The sequence below is a fragment of the Oppia nitens genome, unplaced genomic scaffold, assembly GCF_028296485.1.
Source record: "Oppia nitens isolate AA-2021 unplaced genomic scaffold, nextdenovo-longstitch-racon4-pilon3 scaffold41_pilon_pilon_pilon, whole genome shotgun sequence".
NCBI classification, from domain to species: Eukaryota; Metazoa; Arthropoda; class Arachnida; order Sarcoptiformes; family Oppiidae; genus Oppia; species Oppia nitens.
Window position 1 is genome coordinate 425,858 of NW_026533223.1, and position 27,487 is coordinate 453,344.

Sequence of the window (27,487 nt, forward strand, 5' to 3'; positions counted from 1 at the left end):
ATATCGTTAACATTATTATTCCCAAAAAAATAATTAATAATAATAATAATTAAGTTAAATAATACTATAAGTAATAATTGAACGTTAATTAATTAAGTAAATTAACATGATAATTTTCTCAACGAATTAGTAAAATTAAATTTTACAATATATATATATATGTATTAACTAAAATTTTTWAAAAAAAAACCTAAAAATAAAAATATATCATTATTTAACATAACGTTATATATATATATATATTGAGAGTATAATTAAAAATAATCAATAAATAATAAGCCATTTGTTTTTAAATAATTAGTTAGTTATCCTAATATATATTGATTGATAAATATATATATTTTATATATATATAAATAACAATTAATTGCTAATAATTTAAACAATACATAGCAAGGCTTGTGTCGTCAATCAATTAAACTATTAATTAATTAATTAATCAATTAATTAAAATTGTTGTTATATATTATGAGACATTTGATAGCTTATCAATTGCCGTATCCATTGCTAGTCATAACTGGTTTAGTTCACAGGTGTTGTTGTCGTCAATCAATAGATTTACATCCATAGCATTATTGCCGCCCCTATTGTTGGACAAACTGTTTGATGAATTGGTACTTAAAAAAAATCAAATCAAAAAAAAATTAATGATAATTAAAAAAAATATAAAATAAAAATTATCGGTAAATTAATAGACAAAAAAAATAATTAATAGTCAGATAACACACACACATACCTTAATGAAGCCATACTTTGATTATTATTATTATTATTATTATTTGTTCTGACTTTTAGGTACTGTTGTTGACCAGAATAATTACCGGTAGTTGAATCGCTACGCCTAAGCAATCGGTTAACCGATTTCGGTCGGCGATACTTGAGTTGAGTACCTGAACTAGTTTTCCGATCGTTATTTCCCGTAAACGGTTTATTACCGCCATTCATATCGCGGGTATTCTCTATCGGTGCTATCGATATGTCCCGAACCGCCCGAAATTCGCCGCAATTGTTAAGGTGTTCGTTCTCCAGGCGAAAGAAGTTCCAAATAAAACGTCTGCGAAATTGAATTGGGATTCAAATTCATTAACTCTCTCTCTCTCTCTCTCTCTCTGGAGATGACAATCAATCAATCGATTCGCATCGCTTACCGGAACAGTTCCAGTGGTGTCAGTATGGATGTCAACAGTTCGCTGGGAATGATACCGATTTCCTGTAGGGATACCGATATAGTCCAAGCAAAACGTAGGATCAGATCCTCGATGATAGCAAAGTAGTAGTAGTTGGCCGACGAATAGACAATCTCTTCGCGTAGAAATGGATATTCTTTTGATGGTGAATTGGGATCAAATAGACCCCAATCCATCTTAACGTCCCAAACGTATGTATAACAAGAGGAGACAATCAATGCKATGATCCAGAAGTTAAAGTACGGATTACTGAAGGCGTGTTCGTAATCRTCTGCAGAGAGAGAGAGAGAGAGAGAGAGAGAGATCATCRTTAAACTGATCCACAAAAAAACAAAATTAAACAAAAAAAACAAACTGATTGTCATTCGGGTGAGCGTCGAAAATATGACCACAAAAAAAGTTGTCGAATATTTTCCAGCGTTAACCACATGCGGGAACAGACCGCGTCGATCGTCTTTATAACGGCGCAAACATTGGGCAAAACGAAACCAAGCGGGAAGACAGGCCACAAATGTGCGAATCAATAGATCGTATGTCGTACTCGATATACAACAATCGGATGTCGTTTCTGGTCAAGTAGTAGTAGTAGTAGTAGTGATGGTCAGTCATTAGAGATTACCGATTAAAATAATATATAATCAGATAATAGTAGAGTATAAATAATTACCAAATTCATTGCGCGATCGGGAATAGTAGTTCAGATAATAGCAGACAAGAAATTCAAAATCTTGTAGTATCGGTACAATCGAGTTGAGCTGATCCGCCAGCCAAAAGTCGGCAAACTCTACCTTAACAAACGGTGCTCGGACTACACGAATCTGGTCAACACAAACAAACAAACAGTTAGTCAATTAATTAATGTGTCCACCAAATCGGGAGTACAGGACCAACTTACCAATACTTTTAATAGCCAAAAGCGGGCGCTATGTCTCAAAGTTCGGGTCGGATTAATCATGAATAGGACCATCAAAAATACGAGACACAAGGGAAAGAGATTCGGACTAATCGATAGTATATTCGGCGAAAACAAATACGACAAGACGGCCAGCGACCACATTACGGCAAATATGGAGGCAATTTCGAAAAAATGTTGTTCCGATAGATGATCGCGTGGATCCAATTCAAATATGAGTACATGATTGACGCCAGCCGTACGCCAGCCGTAAACGTTGATACCGATCATGAATAAGAACATTATGATCATCAGTGGCCCGCGAAACAAGCGGACAACTACTGGCCATTCGTGATCGAGTTGGACGAGCATTGCTTTTATAAAAAGAAAGATAATATCTTATTAATTGGTGGATCAGATAACAATCAATGGTAACGACATACAGGCAAGTATGACATTAGTCAATAGTACGACAAATGCGCCCAAAAACAAGCCGACCCGGAATGTCGTCCAAACCGATTGGTGGGCGTTCAGCGGCGGAACCCGTAGGCGTTTCATTGCCTTCTGTCGGTCACCCGATTCCAGATGACTGGTAAACAGGTTTTCGGTTTCGACAATCAATTTCGATACTTCATTGTTGGTGTAGAACTGCGAMGATTCGACATTATTTTGRCGCCATTCGAGACCCGAATTTGTATTCAATAGTTTGTCGTGTTTTTTCAATATTTTCCGAAATCCCGTAAAATTCAGGTTCTGATAGTTCTGGAGCAGTACTAGCGATAAGTAAAACTCGGACAACGCTAGCTTCAGGTCGTGTAGTTTGCGGCTAACTTTGCGATCATCGCCTCCACCGCCACCACCAGCGCCGCCGGTGTCCTTCTGATTGGTGGTCATAATCTGACGATCAAACAGACCGCCGAACAAGCGATTGTCGTACTTTTGTTTGCCTGGAAGACAATGAAGAAAATCAATCAATCAATTATCRGTTCAATTAAAATCACCGAAAAATCTAAAAAAAAACCGTTTTGTCTAAGATTTTGGCTGGAATTCAGTTCGTTCTTCAAATCGGTAAACCTTCGGATAGCTTCGGCCAGTTTTTCGGCAAAAAATGTATTAATTTTGGCCAACTCGTGCTCGCAGTACAGGAAAAATTGTTCTTCAAATTGCTTAAGACTTTCATTGGCTGCCAAATCGTCGCTATTGTTGTCCTCATCGTCATCGTTGTTGTCGTCGTCGTCGTCGTTGTTGTGGACGATGCCATGGATGGCACGGATACCGCCGCTAACTATACTATCGTTGTTTAGCTCGTGTACGGCATCCGAGGCCGCCAACTGATCCACTGCCGAGTATAGCATATCCTTCATATTCTGTGTGTGAATATATTTAGATACCATTATAGATGATAATCACTAATCGGTTACCGACAGAAATACATACCTCGTAAGTGATGTACTGTTTGCGCCATTCGGGTGTTATGTGGGCCGACAAGTGTTCAGCAAACTTCATGATCGTCGCCGCCGATGTCTATCGGGTGACCACWACCTCACACACACACAGACAGCCAACCGCCTGATGGATGACTAGATCTATAKATAGATAGATAAGACAATCGTTAGACACAATCAATATATATATATATTGTTGTCACCATTCAATTGGTCCAAACAATTCAAGACATACTTTGTTTGTTTTTTTTTTGGGATCAATTAGTTTCAAACATAAGACACATAAACACAACAGTCATATGATTTTTATTATTAACTATAGGTTTATCTCAATGACTAACATATATATATATAGAGAGAGAGAGAGAGAGAGAGAGAGAGAGAGAGAGAGAGAGAGTGTATATGTGATAGAGATATACACAATGATTGAGATATAGTTAGAGAGAGAGAGAGAGAGAGAGAGAGAGAGAGAGAGAGAGAGAGAGAGAGAGAGAGAGAGAGAGAGAGAGAGAGAGGAAAACACATACATATGTATTGCATAAGTCATTGAATGTATAATAAATAAAAAAACTCTTTAAATAAAAATAATTATTTTTTATTTGTTGTTTCAAACAAATGCATTACATATACTCTCTCTCTCTCTCTCTCTCTCTCTCTCTCTCTCTCTCTCTCTCTCTCTCTCTCTCTCTCTCTCTCTCTCTCTYTCTCTGTTATTATTATTATTACTATTTAAATAAATATAATAAAGTACTCAATCAGCTGTTAATCAGTTAATAATAATAATAATAATAATAATAATAATAATAATAAATACTGTAAAAGCAATGTCAAGCCTTTTTAAAWAAAAAATAAATTATTAACACATTATTATATTAGCATTAATGGGAACATWAAAAAATTATAATTATTATAATAAAACAAAAATTTATTAGTTTTTTTAGTTAATTTAATTTCTACTATAAAACAGATGCAATTATTTTTTTAAATASAGAAAGAGAGGTCTCATATTATATATATATATATATATATACTGTATATACGATACTAACGATAGTATCAAACAATTGAAGGTTAAGCAGATATATATATATACAGTATATGTATAGTAATTATAATATAATAATAATATAATAATAATCTAATATTATATTTAATATACACTTATAATACCAATAATTTATATATATATATATACCGWATGTATATGACGTGTGATATACTAATATATCACTATTTTGTTTGTTTGTTTGATTAGTAATCAATAGTATTTCAAGTTATTTAATGATATATATATTTTTCGTATAAAATAATTACTAACTAATCGTTTATTATTACAGTATTATAATCATTATTTAAGACACAAAAGTTATTATACTTTATATTTCTATTTTTATTCATTGAAATTACATATTAATAGTCAAATATGAGGCCATAGGGGGCGGCGCTTCTCATATGTTTTTTAGGGCTGTGCTGTGCWCWSAACAYACACACAATGGATGGACKGACTGACTCTTCCATTATATTCTGTAATATACTTACAGAATATTCAGGTTTTTTAAAAAATAACTACAATATGTTGTTATATATACATTAGATAGAGAGCACCGTTAGCTAGAATTACATATACACTACACACACACACACACACACACATACCGGTACATACATACATACCTAATATAATAYATAYAATACAGTATATATAATATATATGYACATAYATGTGTGCACACACACTTATGATTATGAKRTACTGTATATGTAATCCTAATATAAATATTGAAATTTTTAAGTGTCATATCACCAAAAAAATAAATAAAATAATATAAAAATATTTTTTTGTTTTGTTTAATGTATGTGTTTTTCAATTTAATAATAATAATAATAATACTATTTTTCAACTGAAAAAAATATGTTTATTTGAAAATACTTGTGTATATAATTGGAAACTTTTATTTTTTTTATTAAATATATATTTGCTTTTATATTATATTATATTTATTATAAATATTATTTTTAAAGTGCATTAAAATTTTTCTAGTATTTTATTTTTCTTATACATATATTTCAAGTGATATCTAGAAATATTTTTGAATATAAAAAAATAACAATATATTACATAAATGTTATTTTTCCTAATAATAATAGTTATATATAATAATAATAATAATATTTTATTTGCACACAATTTTTGATCAATTTATATAACAATTACAAAATGATCACGTATTAGTCAAAACACAATTATTATTATTACTATTATATATTATAAATATTTAATAATATATATATACAGTATAGTACAGTATATACTCAAAATAAATAATATTAAAGATACAGGAAAAATAAAATTTACATAATTTTCAAATCGAGGAAATCATTACTGAGATATAAATTATATAAACTATAATTTTATTTTTTTAGATACAAATAAAACCAATTTATAGTTAGCTTATGTATGTATGTATGTATGTATGTATGTATGTATGTATGTATGTATGTATGTATGTATGTATGTATGTATGTATGTATGTATGTATGTATGTATGTATGTATGTATGTATGTATGTATGTATGTATGTATGTATGTATGTATGTATGTATGTATGTATGTATGTATGTATGTATGTGTATGTATGTATGTATGTATGTATGTATGTATGTATGTGTGTGTGTGTGTGTGTGTGTGTGTGTGTGTGTGTGTGTGTGTGTGTGTGTGTGTGTGTGTGTGTGTGTGTGTATTATAAGTTTAAGTGTATGTTTTGTGTAAAGCACTTTAGCATAATCACAAATAAATTAAATTTTTGTATTTACAGTATTTTTTCTATCTCTATGTGTATATTATATATATATATATATATATATATATATATATATATATATATATATATATATATATAATATACACACATATATAGAGATGATTTTCTAGTTGTAAAATAATTTATTTGATTTCATATTATGAATATTTTATATATGAAAACTAATCACAAAAAAACTAAAATAAAATAAAAATAAAGTGAAAAAATCTGTTTGTAATATAAAGTAAATTTTATATTAGCATTGGATGTCAATTAAGTTTGACTAATAATATAATATTGTTGCTGACATTTGCCAACAAAAAAAATATTTATAATATAAATTATATATCATTTTGTTTATTAAAATAAACATTTTTATTTTGTTTTTTGTTGTTGATTATAATTGAAGTTATATATTAAGTATATTACATGTAGTTAATAATGTTATTATTAATAATATATTTATTAATAATTTAATTGTTGTTTTTGGATGTTTTTAGATTTTTTTGAATAAATTTGTAAACACAAAACTTTTATTAAACAGTACAAGTAATAAATAAATATCAAATTTTAACATTAATGTTAAAATAATAATAGTTTTATTGGAAAAATTAAATTAAATATTAAATTAATATTAAAATATTATAAAATAAATAAAATTGTTTTTAATTTACAAACCTTTAATTTTAGAAGATTTATAAATAATAATTTTAAAAAAATAAATTAATTAAACACTTGTTATGATCACAAAATTATTAATTAATTAATTAATACTATAAAAAACTAACACTTTGTTAAAAATCACACCACAAAATATTTTTATTATTATTATTAAATTAGATTATTTTTTTAACTAATAAGTTTCAATAATTATAGTCTATTAATAATAATAATAATAATATTTATATTTATTTTATAGTTTAATGTATTCATACACACAGTTAATGTTCAATTAATTAAAATTAATAACATAACATCAAATTGATTTTGTCTATCAAAAAAAAATATATTAATAATATTATAGTATACTATATGCGTAAAATGTTTAGTTATTTTCTAATCACAAAAATTTATATATATATATATCTATATATATACAGTATATATATATAATTATCAAACAAATTGTTTACTTAATATACTGTATAAATGTATTTAACTTTTAAATCTCATTTAAAGTGTGTGTGTGTGTTGTGTGTGTGTGTATATAATAAACTACTCGATAGACGATTACATTTATATTATAATTATTATTAACTACTAAATTGATAGATATATTGATTAGAAAGAGAGAGAGAGAGAGAGAGAGAGAGAGAGAGAGAGAGAGAGAGAGAGAGAGAGAGAGAGAGAGAGAGTCAGAGWCAGAGACAGTGGTTATTAATATATAACTATATCGAAGGCCATTATATTTCAATACATCAAAGAAATTAGATATTTATATATATTTAATAAAATATATTTTTAAAAATACAATATATTTATATTTCAATAATTTGGAAAAATTTGAAAAATTTCAATAAATTCAATAATATTTTTAAAATATAAAATTACATATACATTACAAAAAAAATATTAATACCGTAATAATAATAATAATAATTTTAATATATTTTAATTTGTTGTTTAAACCATGTTTCGGTAATTAAAAAACTTTTTATTGTTTTTAATTATAATAATAAATAACGGATTATTTATTATTTATTTATTTTTTAATACCAAGGTAATACCACAAAAGTAATTTGTTTTTTTTCGTGTAAAATAATTTTTATTTTAAAAAAAAGTTATGAATAAAAATTACAAAATTATTATAATATTATACTACATATAAATAGTTAAAAAATTTTTTTGCTGTATTTTCCTTATAAAAAAAGTCAATTATATTTAAATTTATTTCAAAATAATTTTGTGTTTGTATTTTATATGACAAAAAATTCAATGATCTCTCTCTCTCTCTCTCTCTCTCTCTCTCTCTCTATTTTATTATTTATTATATTATTATTATTTGGACCACACATATACACACACACACATTATATGTACACCCATTTTTTCAATATTATTATTATTATTATTGAATTTTTTGTATAAAAATTTTTGTAATAATAATAATAATAATAATAATACTGTACTTTACTTATGTAATAGAAATTTGATGTACATATATATAAATATATAGGTTCTCAGGTGTAATAAATATTAATATAATTTTATGATCAGGTAATTATTGGTTTTGCATTGATATATGCAGTATATATATATGAGATATTATTAACATATATAAGTTATTATCATATATTACGATACATATGATGTAACATCGATTTTGAAGACACATTCAATAATAATATACAATTTTTTCGTGTATATATATATATACTGTACAGTTATATACATGTATATAAAGGGGGGGACAGGTATGCTGCTATATATATATATGAGAGCACAGTTACTATACATTATGTGTTGGTTTTTTTTTGTTGAGGGCGTTGTTCACAATCAAATCACACAAAAAAATTTTATTTAACATTTACTCAAAAAAAAATTCAATTTTTTTTATTAAATATTTAATAATAATTTTACTTACATTTTTAGTCATCGTTTATAACTAATAATTATTTTTGTGTGTGTGTGTGTGTGGAAATTATCGTTGAAATTTATTATTAATAAATATGATAATTTTTATTATTATTATTATTATGCATATATATACAGTATATATTATTATATTAGTAATATATATATATACTGTATAAATACAGATATAAATTATCAATACATAAATAAATATTGCTAACTCAGTAAAATTATTATCTATATGTTAATAAAATTATTAAATATAAACATATATTAATATTAATATATACACAGTATATATATACATATATACTGTATGTAAAACTGATTAATAATAATATTTTCAGCAAATATAATGTTAGTTTTGTAGCCAGAAATTACAATGACCTGCATATTAATGATGATAATAGTGATAATATAAAATAATAATAATATTTATATTAGACTTAAACTAAAAATTATCACCCACACCCCTCCTCCCCACCCATCCCCCTCTCAATATAAATAAGTATACAAAATAAAATTGCTAGCTAAACACTTAGTTAAAAAAATGTCAAAGGTCACACATAAAAATAAATTACTAATATTTTTTTATATAAAAAGTTAATAATAAATATTAATATAAATTATTTATGGCTGTATAATAATTTTGACATTTAATTAATAATAGATATATTATTTTATTTTTTTTGGATAAATATTAATATACTATTAATAATTATTTTATGAAAATGATTTTTGTTTGTTTGTTTGTTTTTTCAATATAAGATTTTTTTGCGTAAAATTTTAATCAATAAATCAATTGGATTTTTGTGTGCAATAATAATAATAATACTAATTTATAAATTAACAAAATTTATTCAAACATATTCAACAACAACAACAAAATTAAGTTAAAGGCTAACTATATATATATATATGCTATTTATCGATAATTTTGTTGTACATCAAACCATACATACATTAAAATTATAATATATTATTATATTTACACAACAATTACTTGATATATACAGTATAATAAATAAATAAATATATATATAAATATTTATCAATTGTTAATTAATTTTATAATTAGTTATTTATAATTACTTTCATAATTATTATTTTCAATAATCAATATTTTTTAAGCAATTAAAATCATTGCTAACTACTACTACTACTACTACTATAGTATACTATTGTAATGATAAAAAAAATTAAAAAATGTTAGTTATCACAAATATATATATATTTTTATCTCAATTATTTTTTTCATCATAAAGATACTGTACATACGTAACATATATTAAAAAAAAATTTTAGTACTAATACTTACGTTAAAATGTTATATAAATTTATATTTTATTTGTGATGATATCTCATATATACTGTATATATATATATATTGATATATCCTTACACTTGGCTATTGATTACGTGTGTATCGATTAACTCGTGAAACACTTTTAATTAGATAATAATAATAACATAGTCTTGTCTTATAATTAATTAATGACACAATAATTAGCTTTTAAAGGGAAATAAATTATATATTATCTTCAGTTAACATAAAATTAAAAACATTTTTTTTCTTATTTTTTTATAAATAAAAAAATTATAAATATTTTTATTTTATTTATTTTCAATAATACAGTAATAATAATAATTAATATTAATCACAAAAAATTGTCTCTTTTTTCTTTCTAAATATATATATATATATATATATATAATAATAACAACATATACTGTAGTATCAAAAGTCAAGTTTTGTTGTTTGATTATTATTGTCTATATAAGAGCAACAATGGTTAAGTGTATTGGTATCATAACCGGGATGTCCTCCTCCTCCTCCATGACCACCACCACTACCACCTCCCGGTGCTCCGCCAATAGGTTCAACCAAATATGTTATCAGTGACTCTGAATCGTCTTTTGAAACATTTAACTGTTGAGAGTTGACTGTAATATATTGAATATATATACAGACAAACAAACAAATAAATATATAAATAAATATAAAATAAAACAAATAATTAATTTTTAGTTCAAACAATACGGGCACCAAAAAAAAAATATTATAACTATTTATATATATATATATAGTTAACAAACAATATAATAAATATTAGGCACACATGATATAAAAATAAAGTTAGAGATACGAGAAAAAAAATAATCAATAAAATACTCGTAAATGTAATAAAATATTAAATTATATAATATTATATAACATACAGTACTGTATATCATATGCCATATATATATATATATATATATAATAATTTGCGTGCATTTCAACAAAAGGCAATATTATATATAATAATAAATATTAATATAAAAATATATTGTATTTATTTTAAGCTGAAAAAAATGTGTGCAAAAGATAGCTCTCATTAGCGGATAATCTAATAATAAATAATAATAATTTATATAATATATATATATAAAAATAATATATAAACCATAAGTAAAATAATATATAAAAAAAATAAAGGGATGAGAAATTGTTAACACAAAAAAAGTTTGCCTTTTAATTGTATTATATTAACATAAAACCAAAAAAAAATCATAATTTATATATAATTTTTTTTCTATGACAGAAAGCAATCTAATATAATATAATATACATATATACTGTATAATACATATATATATATAACTAATTTTTTTTATATTTTAGATGTTTGTCTTTTTTTTGAATTAATAAAAGTCATGAATAATTAGACTAATAATTTTTTTGGTGGCCATAAAAAAAAGTTAATTTTTCAAACAACACAACAAAACAACAACAAAAAACAATATAAAATATTTGTTATTATATATAAATTATATATAATATGTTATATAAGATATTATTAAGAGGAAAGTCGTTAAAAAAATATAAGTGATAACTACCCGCATAACTATAGAGATGTATATCACTTTTTGGATGCATTTTAGGTGTCATCCTCTTGACAGTGGCGTAGTGTCCGCCACCACCTCCACCACCGCCACAATCGGTGGCCATCTTTCTAATGGTTCCGTTATTATCGACAAATGTTATACTATCGTCAATCTGTGTCGTGGCGTATGGGGTCGGATAGTATAGGCATTTACCGCCGCCGCCGCCGCCGCCACTGGTATTCAATAGCATTGGTCGTTGATATTCACTACCAGTGCTCTGTATAGTAGTCATTGGATTACGATTAGCACTACTACTGGTAGTTGTCTTATCCATATCACACAAATTGACATTATTATCATCTATACCACCACCACAGCCACCACCACTACCTATACCACCGTTAAGTATATTTTGCTTACCATTAGTCATACGATTGCCATTTGCTGTCATTATTATTGGGGGAAAAAAAGATAGAGATGTTAGCTAATAGTTCCCAATAAAAAAATCACTATTAAATAGTAGGGGAACAGTAGTCTCGGATATATATTATAAGATATATATACTAACAGCCATTAAATGTATCGTTTGGATGTCGTCTATGTATAACAATACAGACCAGTAGTGTAACAATGACTACGACTATACCACTCAAAGTTAACGGCAAAATCACTTCAAACTCCAACAGTACTGATGTCTTGTAATCGCTTAGTATTACTGCCTCTTCATTCAGTTCAGCGTTTAGATTGTCTATTAAATTACATAATAATAATAATAATAATACATATATTAATAAATATATTTTTTTAGTAATATTAAACCATATTATTATTGTTGTTATTAACAATTTAAAAAAAATATATTTATACATTAGTTTACATATCAAACAAAACACTAAATATTTTTCTTAACATTCATTATGATTAATATTCATGAATATTATTATTTAATATTATTTTGTTAATACTATAAGTACTATAAGTCTATTATTTAAGTTAAATATATTTATATAAAAAAATGTAATCACAAAAATCTGATAAACTTTATATACTGTATATAAGTTTACTACTACTCAAACAAAAAATTAATTTACCGTAAATATTAAATGCTAATAATAACTACTACTGTTGTATTGTTTTATTGAAAATAATAATAAAAAAAATTATATATACTGTATATATATGAAAATCTTATATAATATACAGTATATTAAACAACAATAAACTTAAGTAAACAATTTCCTTAAATAATATATTATATAATATTATATAATATTATACACAATATATTATAATATTGTTGAAGTAAAATATCTTTTAACATTAAGTGATTCATAAAATGCTTCATATATTTCAAATAACAAAAAATTTTTTATTATATATATTTATACAGAAAAAAAATATTTTAATATATTTTCAAATATTTCTAATATACAGTATATATATATATATATATATAAGTACATAGACTTAGCAACAAAATTCAAATATACCGTTCAATTTTAATATGTAATTTTTTTTGTCAGGTAAATAACACTAAATTTTTTTTTAGTTTTTATCTCATATAAGACATTATGAATATATATATATAAATATATGTATATAAATAAAAATTGTTATATATATATATATATTGTAAATATATAAAGTGTCTAAACTTATATAAATAAGCGCTGACTCAACGCGTTTCCGTATATTTAAAGATTTTCAATAGAGATTTCATAGTATAGTATAGTATTTAATATATATATAGAATATTCTGTTAGAAAATTCTGCTTAAAAATAAATATATAAATAAATGAAAAGTGAGATAAAGTTTTTTTTTAAAAAAATAATAAAAGTGACAAATAAAATATTAAATATATAAAAAATAAAACTATAAATTCTATAGCTTTAATATATATATATATATATATATATATATATATATTAAATACATTTTTGATGTTTATTAAAAAAAATTTTGAAAAAATATGAATTAAAATAAAATCTAATATAGTTTTAACTTACTGTTAAAAATAATTGACAGTTTTAATATTATAGTATTTTATTTATTTAAAAATATTATTATTATTACTATTATTCACTTAAATGTTGACTATATATATAAAAAAAACTATTATAAAAATTACAAATAAATAATAATAATAAAAACAGTGATCTCTTTCAAAAACTATAATTTAAATTTATAAATAATTTATTAAACCATTTAACCCTATGATATATATATATATATATTGTTAATGCAATTTAAACTATTGTTATTAAGTCTCATAACAATTATTGTAATATTTTTTTTACTGAATATAACAAATTTAAAATCTCTATACAAACATAAAAAATTTTATATATCTTAATGAATACATGAAATGATTTATATTAGAATTTTATATATAAATTATATTATATAATATTATACTAAAACTTATTATTATTATTATAGTTAACTTAATATTTATAGTCACAAAAAAATTAAATGACATTTAATAAACAGTACAAAAGCTATTACTGTATATATGAAAACTAATGCTTAAGTCGGCATAAAATTTATACATTTATATTAATAAATTTATAATAATAATACTACTGTAGTATAATATTATTATTATATTTAAAAACTTTTATGGGATTTTCTATTTAAAAATTTATGCATATATTAAATTAAATAATTTTTAAAAAAATTTTTCATAAAACTTATATAGCATATATAATAATTTATATAATATAATAAATTTATTTTACACTATTTAGTATTATTAAGATTTTAATTTTAGTTACGATTTATTGCTTTAACATATTTTAGATGATATAATTCAACTTAATTTTTTTGTTTTGCTTAACTACTATAGTCTACTAAATTTATTTTTTGTTTTGTTTTGTTATGTGTGTAGACTCATAAAAAACACAATTTTAATTAATTAATTTAATGTGTTTTTTGTTGTTGTATTTTTTGCAGACACTTTAAAAACATTAATTAGAAAATTAATTAATAATAAAATTTACTTATTTTTTTGTGCATAATATAAGAAAAACTACTTCTACTTACTATAAGTAAGTGTTTGTATGTATAATAAAATGTTTTTTATAAAAACCCTATATATATATATATTTACTATACTTAAAACAATTACATGTATATTAAGTGTTTATAAATATCTTAAAATATAAGGTTTACATATTTTTTCAAATAATTTATAATTAAAACTTTAATCCATATTAACTACTATTACATATACATTATATTCAAATACCTGAATAACAGCATAATAATAATAATATAAAAAAATTATTTCTATATTTATTTACTACTTAATTAAACATAATTTTTATATTATAGTTTTATATTTAAAAGTAATAAAATTTTTTACAAACTGTAATTTTTCAATAATTGTACTTGTTAATTTATTAAGATACTATATTACATTAATAAAATTTGATGAAAACTCATATTGGCATATATTTAAATTATTTATTATTATAATAATAATATATATTTTTTGTTTTATTAATTTAACTTAAATTCAAATTATTAAAATTAAATGTGACTTATTATGACAATATATATATATATACAGTATATTACGTTTTTGAGCTTATAATTGTGTAATAATAATTAAAATTAAATAATTAATTAAAATTTCTAATACTAATATATTAATAGTTAAATAACAGTATAATAATAATATCAAAAATTATTTCTATTTTTATTAGTAATAAATTATTACTATAATACTTAATTAAACACAATTTTCTAGTATAGTTATATTAAAGTAATAAATTTTTTTGCAAACTGTAATTTTTCAATAATTGTACATGTTAATTCATTAATATAATATATTACACTAATTAAATTTGACTGACACCGGACATTGACATTTATTTACATTATTTATTATATATACATATTATGTTTTTGCGCTAATAATTGGCTAATAATAAAAATTAATTAATTAATTAAAATTTCTAATAATATTATATATGACTATAATAAATAAAACTGTAACTTTTAAATATATGTACTTGCTAACTACTTTTAAATTGAATAGAAAAATTATATAAATAGTTAATATTATATTAAGTAGTAATATAATAAATTAATATATTATAATAATAATAGTAATAATAATATCAAAAATTATTTCTATATTTATTACTACTTAATTAAACATAATTTTATAGTATAGTTATATTTAAAAAGTAATAAAATTTTTGCAAACTAATTTTTCAATAATTGTACATGTTAATTGATTAACATACTATATTACACTAATAAAATTTGATTGACAATAGCACTGAAAAATATATTTACATTATTTATTATTATAATATTTATATATAGTTTTATTAGCTAAGTAAGTGTAATGTATAATAAAATGTTTGTTATACTAACCGTATATATAGTGCTTAAAACAATTACATGTATATTAAGTGTTTATAAATATCTTAAAATATAAGATTTACAATTTTTTTTGAATAATTTATAATTAAAATTTTAATCCATATTAACTACTATTACATATACATTATATTCAAATAGCTTAATAACAGTATAATAATAATATTATCAAAATATTATTTCTATATTTATTTACTACTTAATTAAACATAATATTTTAGTAATAATATTTTTGCAAACTGTAATTTTTCAATAATTGTACTTGTTAATTGGTTAAGATACTATATTACACTAATAAATTTTGACTGACAACTCACATTGGCATATATTTACATTATTTATTATAATAATATTATATATATATATATATATATAATATATTTTTTGTTTTATTTGCTAAACTTAAATTCAAATTATTATTAAAATTAAATATGACTTATTTTGAGATAATATAAATATAAATTATGTTTTTGAGCTAATAATTGGGTAATAATAATAATTAATTAATTAAAATTTCTAATAATATTATATATGACTATAATAAATAAAACTGTAACATTTTCAATATATTTATACCTTGCTAACTACTTTTAAATTAGAATTGAAAAATTATATAAATAGTTAATATTTTATTAAGTAGTAATATAATAAATTAATATATAATAATAATAATAATAATAATAATAGTAATAATAATATCAAAAATTATTTATATATTTATTACTACTTAATTAAACATAATATTTTAGTAATAATATTTTTGCAAACTGTAATTTTTAAATAATTGTACTTGTTAATTGTTTAAGATACTATATTACACTAATAAAATTTGACTTACATATATTTATTTATTATAGATTTATTGTTTTATTAGCTAAACTTAAATTCAAATTATTATTAAAATTAAATGTGATTTTTTTTATTTTGAATATATATATATACATAATTACAATAATTAGGTAATAATAATAATTAAAATTTCTAATAATAATAATAATATAGGACTATAATAAATAAAACTGTAACTTTTTAAATATTTATACCTTGCTAACTACTTTAAATTTTGAAAGTTTTAAATTTTGTATTTTTTTAATAAAAAATTTTATAAATATCAATAGATAAATATTACTATAGAAAATAATAATAATTTTTTTTATAATAGTATTGATAATATTATTGAAAATTATAAAATTTTATAATAATAATAAACTAAATTTATATTATTTTAACCTTAAATATCTATTAAGATTAATTAAAATATTTTTTGATTTAATATAAAAATATTACATTATTATATTCAAATGTGACTTTATACTATTTTACTTTATTTTATTATTGTTATAAAACATGATAATGTTAATTTTTTTTAACAATTACAGTTTGTAAAAATAATAATAATATTATTATTATTAGTATTATTTATACATTAGAAACATTTAGTATATTTTTATCAAAAATTTTAATAATAAAAATGTTTACTAAATTATGAAAAAATATTTAGTTTTATCATTATATATATATGACAAGTTGTTATCAATTGATTACATATAAATTATATCAAAAAATAATAATAATATTTTTCTATTTTTGAAATATTGATTAACACTGACATAAAAAAATTTATGTTTAATTTGAAAATATTTGATTTATTATAATTAATATTAAATCGATAATAAATAAATAAATGCTTAAATAATTATATTAATCGCTCAATTTATATACAGTATATATTATATAATATTTAATAGTTATAAATTGAATATTTTATTTATATTTAAGTAGTGTAGAAATTGTACATTATAAAAACTGTAAGTTTTTAATAAATCTACTTGCTAATATCTTTAAAATATATCTGTTAATAGAAAATATGAGAGTAATTACTGATATATTAATTAACTTTAATTATTGTTTTATAATTTTTTTTTAAATTAAATATTTTTAAAAATTAATATAATTAAAAAAAATATTTAGTATAAATATAGTATAATAATAATATTAATAATCTATACCAAAAATATTTGTAAATTTATTAGTAATTTAATAATTACTATTCAAAATTATATTGAAAACTATATCTACAAACTGTATTTTTTCAATAAATGTACTTGGTTAATTGTTTAATAGATAGTATAGTACTTAATTAATATTAGATACGAGTATTGGTATGGTTTACATTATTTATATACATTATATAATATTTTTATTTATAATAAAAATTAAGTGATTTAATTGATCGACAAAAAACATAATAATTTTATAATCTTTTAAAAATTATTTTAATTGGTTTATTAAAACAAATAAGCATAATATATAATAATATTAATAATATAATATTTTTTAACTATAATTTTTTTATATAAATCTACTTGCTAATTAATTGTTGTATTTTTTACAGACACTTTAAAAACATTAATTAGAAAATTAATTAATAAATAAAATTTACTTATTTTTTGTGCATAATATAAGAAAAATTGCTTTTACTTACTATAAGTAAGTGTTTGTATATATAATAAAATGTTTTTTTTTATAAAAACCCTAATATATATATATATACTATACTTAAAACAATTACATGTATATTAAGTGTTTATAAATATCTTAAAATATAAGGTTTATACTGTATATTAATATGGATTTAAAATTTTAATTATAAATTATTCAAAAAAATATATAAACCTTATATTTTAAGATATTTATAAACACTTAATATACAGGCAATTGTTTTAAGTATAATATATATATATAAAGTGTTTATAAATATCTTAAAATATAAGATTTACATATTTTTTTTGTTGAATAATTTATAATTAAAAATTTTTAATCCATATTAACTACTATTACATATACAATATATTCAAATACCTGAATAACAGTATAATAATAATAATATAAAAAAATTATTTCTATATTTATTTACTACTTAATTAAACATAATTTTTATAGTATAGTTATATTTAAAAGTAATAAAATTATTTGCAAACTGTAATTTTTCAATAATTGTACATGTTAATTGATTAACATACTATATTACACTAATAAAATTTGACTCTCAACACATACTGACATATATTTATAATTATTTATTATATTGTATTGTTTTATTAGCTAAACTTTGAATTCAAATTATTATTAAAATTAAATGTTATTTTAGAAAAATATATATTATTTTTTTGCGCTCATAATTGGGTAATAATAATTAAATTTAAATAATTAATTAAAAATTTCTAATGCTAATATATTAATAAATAAATAACAGTATAATAATAATAATATCAAAAATTATTTCTATATATTTATTACTATATATTATGTAAACACAATTTTCTAGTATAGTTTTATAATGTAATAATTTATATTATATTTTTTGAGTCCATAATTGGTTAATATAAAAATTAATTAATTAATTAAAAATTTCTAATAATAATATACATGACTATAATAAATAAAACTGTAACTTTTTAAATATATGTACTTGCTAACTACTTTTAAATTATTAGAATAGAAAAATTATATAGTTAATATTAAATTAAGTAGTAATATAAAATAAATTATAAGAAGTTATATAAAAAGTAATAATATTTTTGCAAACTGTAATTTTTCAATAATTGTACATGTTAGTTGATGAATATAATATATTACACTAATTAAATTTGACTGTTACCTTACACTGACATTTATTAACATTATTTATTTATTATTATAATATTGTTTTATTAGCTAAAATTCAAATTATTATTAAAATTAAATGTGATTTTAGAAATATATATTATGTTTTCGCGCTCATAATTGGGTAAAAATAATTAAAATATTCTAATAATAATAATATATGACTATAATAAATAAAACTGTAACTTTTTAAATATTTATACCTTGCTAACTACTTTTAAATTATTAATAGAATACAAAAATTTGAGAGTTTTAAATTTTATATTTTTAAATAAAAATTTTATAAATATCAATAGTTAAATATTACTATAGAAAATAATTATAAATTATTTATAATAATATTGATAATATATTTGCAAATTGTAAATTTTTTATTATTTTAACTTAAATGTCTATTAAGATTAATAAAAATATTTTTGATTGAATATAAAAATATTACATTATGATATTTATAGTTACTTTATACTATATTACTTTAATTTATTATTGTTATAAAACATGATAATAATAGTAATATTTTTAAAAAATTACAGTTTGTAAAAATAATATCACTATTATTATTGTTTATACATTAGAAACATTTAGAAAATTTTTTATCAAAAAATTTAATAATAAAAATATTTACTAAATTATGAAAAAAATACAAAACATATAATAAATTATAATAAAAATATTTAGTTTTATCATTTATATATATATATGACAAGTTGTTTATATATTATTGATTATTTTATAATTAATATCAAAAATAATAATAATAATTTTCTATTTTTGAAATATTGATTAACATTAAAAAATTATGTTTAATTAGAAAATATTTGATTTATTATAATTAGTATTAAATCGATAATAAATAAATGCTTAAATAATTATATTAATCGCTCACTTAATATACAGTATATATTATATAATTTAATACTTATAAACTAAAACATTTTATTTATATTTAAATACTGTAGAAATTATACATTTTTAAATAAATCTACTTGCTAATATTTTATATGTTATTTATTATACTTTATTTATTGTTTTAAGATTTTTTAAATTAAATATTTTTAAAAATTAATATAACTAAAAAAATATTTTGTATATTTATTAGTAATTTTCTCAATAAATGTACTTGGTTAATCGTTTAATAGATAGTATAGTACTTAATTAATATTAGATAGTGGCTCAGTATTTCATTATTTAATTATTATAATATATATTTTTTTATTTATAATAAAAATTAATTGGTTTATTAGAACAAATAAGTAAAATGTATAATAATATAAATAATATAATATTTTTATTAATAACTATAAATTTTTTAAAAATAAATCTACTTGCTAATTACTAAAAAAAATCTTATAATTGCATAAATATAGTTTATTAATAATCTAAAATATGCATGTACATTTTTAAAATATTAAATTGATAAAAAAATTTCCAAACTGTAACTTTATAAATAATTGTACTTGTTAATTGTTTAACTATATTATATTACTATGTTATTAATAGAAATACAAATTATTGGATATTATACTATTTAGTATTTTAATTTTTTAAAAATATTTATAGTAATAAAAATTTTAATATTTTTTAATTAAAATAATATATAATATGCTTATCACTTAATTAATTTATGATTATCGATTTAATAATTTAAATAATTAACAACAACAACAAAAAATATATACTTTATAAATTATTACTGTATTATTATTATTTGTATTAAAAATTTTAAATAATAAGTTAATACCTTTTTATAATTATTAATATTATTTTATTTTATATATATATTTATAAATAAAAAATTGATTAATTTTTTAAAAACTGTAATTTAAAAAAAAATCTATTTGTTAATTATTTAAAATTAATAGCAAACTAAAATTATATTATCATAAAGACATGGATAGCTTTTTAAATTTAAATATTATAATTATTTTAGTAATTTTGGTAACAATTTACTAATTGTATGTTTTTAAAATAATAATAATATTATTATTGTATATTTTTTGTAACTAAATTAACATTATCTAACTTTTATGTCTAAAAGCAAATAACTATTACAATAAATAAAAAATTTTATTAATAATTTTGTTTTGCTAATCTATATTACTATAGTTTATTATATTGTTATAAAAATAGTAATAATTAGTAATTATTTTAAATATCACATTTTATAAAAATTATTATTATTATAATTATTAATGCATTAAATTTCTAAAAAATAAACTATTTTTTGGAAATTTTAATATATTAGCAACAACAACAAAAATAAAACAATTAAAATACATACAAACAACAAAAATAAAATAATATTATAATAATATTATTATCAAATTATATGACAAGTCGTTAACAATTATTTGAAATATTAATTAATGACATAATTTTATAAAAAAATAAATAAATGAAAAAATATGATAATATATTTTACCATAAAATTGTGTTTAATTAAAAATTACTTTTTTTTGCATAATATATGAAAAACTCAATTCAATTGAGTGCTTCTATAAATAATGTAATGTATAATAAAAGTTTGTTAAAACTTAACCCTATATATAGTGTTTAAAAAACAATTATATGTATTAAGTGTTTAGATAATGTCTTAAATACGGTATATATATATATATTGTATAATTTAGACTAATTTTAATCCATAAAACTACTCCATTATATATAATACTGTATTAATTGAAAATTATAGTAAACTATAATAATATCAAACAAACAAAAATTATATGCTATTTATGAACAAATAAATTTCAATTATATATTTTAAAGGTTTAATATTTTTCGAAACTGTAATGTTTTCAATAATTGTACTTGTTAATAGATTAATATATCTATAGTATTTTAATATTATTAGAATTGTTAAATAATGACTATTAAGTTTAATAAATATATAATTAATAAAAATATTTTTTAGATTTAATATTAAAATATTAAATAATATTAGTTATAGGAGATTATAATGAATAACTACTATTACAATATTATTATAATATCAAATTATAGTACAGTATACTAATAATCTTTAACTAATACTTAGATATTATGATTAAATAAATAATATGTAAAATAATATATAATTTTTATAATTTATATAATTTAAATTGAAATATATATTTTAAAAACTATAATTACTTTAAAATTAATATCTTTCTAAATAAACCAAACATTAGTAATTCATATCAATTTATTGATTTAAATTTTTTAATCTAATAAACTAAAATATTTTAAATTTTCTTATTATTATTAATGATTAAATGATTTTAAAATCTTTTAGAATCTAAAAAATATATTGAAACTAATTATTAAATAATTATAAAATATTTCACAACTAATTTTTTTATTGATAATATATTTTTTACTAATATTAATACTAATTTTAATTATTACTACATTATTATTTTTTTAATGATCTTTAACGAAATTTTATATTATCTTAATCTTAATGGTCTAATATTAATAAAAATATTTTAATTTAACATTATAATATTAAATAATATTATTTTAGGAATTTTAATGTATAACTAAATTACTTTTGTTTATTATTGTTATAAAAATATAATTATAATGTGATAATTTTAACAAGTATAGTTTGTTAAAAAAATATTTTATAAGTTAAATAATAAATAATATTAATAATAATAATAATAATATTAGCAAAAAATAAAATAATAATTATAACATAAATTATAATATACAATATCATATATGACAAGTTGTTATCAATTAATTATTAATACTATTTTTATTTTAAAAAATATTTGATTAAAACTGAAATATTTTATTTATAATATTATATTTTTGAAATTTACTCCTAAATATTATTTTCAATATTAAAATCAATTGTTCATTTCATACATTAATACTATATATATATATAATCATATTATAATCCATAATAAATAAATACATGAATGAATGGATAAATAATTATATCAATCGCTCACTTTATATATATATATAATCTAATAGTTATAAATTAAATATTTTATTTATATTGAGAGAAAAAACATATATAAAACATATATAACATAAATAATTGATTCAACCTAAAAATACAGTAAAATACTACTAAAACTATTAATTAGACTTAAATTTATTAAGATTGAGTATATCGCTTGCAATTGACTTATACAGTGTTAGCTTAAAAACCAAATTAAAAAAAATGTTTGAATATTTTATATATACTGTATATATAATATGCACACATGTGTAATACACAGTATATGATAAATTAAATTTGATCTAAAATAATTATAATGATAAAAAATAATAATAAATTGTTTAGAAAATTGATGGATTTTTTTGTTGTTGGTGTTGAGGAAGTGTAGGAAAAAATAGTCAAAAATATATACCAAATATATATATATATATATATATAATATTATTATAAGATACAGAATCGTGAAGTGAATGCATGTCTAATATTTTGATTATAACTTATATAAAATAAATCTATATTCTGTATAAATATTCTGTATGTATATTCAAATAGTTTCAAAATGTGTGCCAATCATTGGTAATGTAGTTAAAGGGGGTTAAATCAATGGTGGGGCTGTTTGTACTGGTATTGGCAGTGCATTAGATAGTTAGGAAAGGGTAGAGTAATGGTTTCTATACTAAAAATAAAAGTATATGAGAGGGAATGGTAGGGGAAAGTAGTCATTCACTCCCGATGGATGGCTATATATATATATACAAACAACTGGTACTAACCAGTAATAGCAAATAACAGCAAATGATTTCTGAATACTACTACTATTACATTGAATATAACCAAAAACAACAACAAAATACTATACATTCAAAAGTAATGGATGATTGAGACATATAGAGGGGAAGGGGAAAGGGATAGACATTATATATATAAAGACAAATATAGTATAAGTACTTACAGTTTGGTTGCATTAGTGTCAAGAAGCTGTACTCGGCCTGTGAGCTGCCGGCCTGTGAATAGGCTGTAATCTGTATGTAATACCACTGATAGGGCTGTAATCCATCAATTAGTACGGATCGTTGGGTTGAATGTATAAACTGTGGATACTGTGTCCACTGGGGTTGTTGTCGCTGTCGGTACTTGAGCTGGAAGTGCTGTAGTGGACAACCGTTATCGTTGAATGCAAACAAATTGATTGTTACGWAAGTGGAGTTTATTGCGGACAGTAGTGACTCCTTGTCCGGTGCCAGTGGACTATTACCCACTGTTTTCACTGATATCTGATGCCGTGGACTACAACCGATCCGATTGCAGGCCATTACCGATAGTTCATATAATGTACCGCATTGTAAGTTATCAAACAAATAGTTTGTTGTATTACTCGATAGTTTCAATTGTTTTTGATAATTGATACTATTTTTACAGTCGATTATGTATTCTAGAGTTAGATAAAAATATATTATTATTATTACGATTATATTTTTAGTATAAAATTTTTATATATACTACGCTAACACTAATCATCAAAATAATAATAAAAGTCATAACAGTAAAAATATATAAATGATAATTATTGTAATTTTCTATTATATTATATTATACTATAAATTATACAAATTATAACAATAATAGCCTTTATCTCTACTAAAATAATTTTATACACTATGTATGCAATACAATGTGTATATATATAAATCAATAACTAATTTTCTGAGAGAAAGATAATATTATATATAAAATTTTGTTGTATTTAATACATAGATTTAATATATAAATTAATATAAAGTGGTTTTTCATATTTTTTTTATCAATTATTTTTTAGTTTAATTACCAGAAACTGAATTATCATCATTTGGTGGTCGAATCCATTCGACATCAATACTAGAAGTGCTGACACTTAAGGGATTCAATGATAGACTCATTGGACAATCTATTTCAATGAATCAATAATATATAATATCAATAAATTTATTTRTAAAAAAWTAATATCAATAAAAAWTTTAAAAATAAAATCTTACATTAAGATCAATAGTGGGTTTATTGTGTTAAATATTATTGAAAAAATTATATTCACTATTTTATCGGGTATTTATGTATAAAATATATACATATATTGTATAAAATCATATATAAAATAAAATAAAAAACTAAATGTTTAATATCTATTTTGAATGCATGAATTGAATGCGACTTTGAGGTCGACTAAACCCACTATTGAAAAGCATAAGCAATAAGATATACTGTATGTACAGTATATCTAACATTATATCTATGTATATACTGTACGTACAGAATATTCTGTAAATTCAATTTTATGCCTTAAAAAATACTCAAATAAAAGTTTATTCAGTTATAAAATGTATGTATAATGAAAGCTCTATATATTGAAAGCTTAAACTGTACTGAAACTAAACTGACAAATATTATATGCACAGTGACTACTGCTATGAAATGAAATATCAATAGTTATATATATATATATATATATAATGTATAATACATAATATAATAGTTTAGTGACACTTTATATGACAATAATCAATATTCCGATACTACTGTATACTACACACTAGTGTAACAGTATTTACAATATTATTATTATTATTATTTATATAAGTTTTTGGGTAACTTCAAGGCATTTATAATAATAATAATTGTGTGTTTAATATGTCTTATATAAAGTACTGTATATTAAAAATATATCTGATATTAAACACTAAATTTTTTGTTACTGTTTAATAACTATTGTAAATTATTTTTTCAATAATAATAAATTTGATAATAAATTTGATAATAAATATTAAAAATATCATTTAATTACTATACAGAATAAACTATATATTGTAGTTCATGTTTATCTACAAAAATAATTTATTATATTACTATATCTCTAAAGTTAATATTATAATTAACACAATAACACAAACACAAAATTATATACATGTTGTATAAAATAGTTGATTTGATAATATATAATATATTATATATTAAAATAATAATATATAATGTATTTTATTAATGTTATTACAGTATATTATTAAATAATCAATAATAATCAATAAATTGCTTTAAAGTACTACTAATACTAAAAGTTTTTTATTTCGCAAAAAAAATTTATTTAATAAAAGCTAAGTTTTTTTCAAAAATTTTATTTTATTTGTTAGTTGAAGTTAATTAAATAATGTGTAGCAGAAAACCAACAAATAAAATATTTTTTAAAACCAACTAAATAATAACTTAACAAAAATTTTCAAAAAAATAATAACAATAATTATCTAATTTTAACAACCATTTYACCCATATATAGACACAAAAAAATATGATAAATATATATCAAATTAAACCATACCTTCAGTTAATGTTTCCACTGTTGTTGTGTTGGTTAGTGTGTGTATGGAAAGCGTGTTTAAAATAAATAAATAATTGTTTTTTAATAAAACAGTCACACAATAAATAAATTTTAAAAATCTAATTGTTTTTTATATATATATATATATATATATATATATTACCTGTAATTGGCTCGGATGGTGGACCGGCACCTTTAGGTAGGTATGGTTCAAACAAAGTGAATATAAAAACAATACAATTATTAGATAATTAATTTGATTTTTTTTATAAAATAGTTGTCAAACCTTTCGAGTTGAACGCCTGGACAACGATCTTATATTTAGTCGATTTGTTTAAATTTTTTAATATTGTCTCACATTTAGTATTAGTAGTATGA

General features: G+C 20.0%; 2 protein-coding genes across 2 annotated transcripts; both read right to left on the reverse strand.

Moving 5' to 3' along the window:
• Window positions 1-402: 402 nt before the first annotated feature.
• LOC128959147 (xenotropic and polytropic retrovirus receptor 1 homolog) lies at window positions 403-3,790 on the reverse strand. The gene is made up of 9 exons (XM_054305091.1): window positions 3,728-3,790; window positions 3,517-3,665; window positions 3,101-3,446; window positions 2,523-3,026; window positions 2,083-2,453; window positions 1,855-2,005; window positions 1,149-1,755; window positions 737-1,054; window positions 403-617 (listed from the first exon to the last, which is right to left on the reverse strand). The coding sequence occupies exons 2-9, from the start codon at window positions 3,583-3,585 to the stop codon at window positions 512-514; spliced, it is 2,472 nt and encodes an 823-aa protein (XP_054161066.1). The 5' UTR covers window positions 3,586-3,665; window positions 3,728-3,790; the 3' UTR covers window positions 403-511.
• Window positions 3,791-10,604: 6,814 nt separating this feature from the next.
• On the reverse strand, window positions 10,605-27,462 carry LOC128959111 (uncharacterized). Its single transcript, XM_054305054.1, has 8 exons — window positions 27,396-27,462; window positions 27,273-27,302; window positions 27,110-27,127; window positions 25,592-25,690; window positions 24,719-25,198; window positions 12,336-12,515; window positions 11,780-12,211; window positions 10,605-10,843 (listed from the first exon to the last, which is right to left on the reverse strand). Exons 4-8 carry the CDS (start codon window positions 25,680-25,682, stop codon window positions 10,638-10,640), a joined length of 1,389 nt encoding a protein of 462 aa, XP_054161029.1. The 5' UTR covers window positions 25,683-25,690; window positions 27,110-27,127; window positions 27,273-27,302; window positions 27,396-27,462; the 3' UTR covers window positions 10,605-10,637.
• Between the last annotated feature and the right edge of the window lie 25 nt (window positions 27,463-27,487).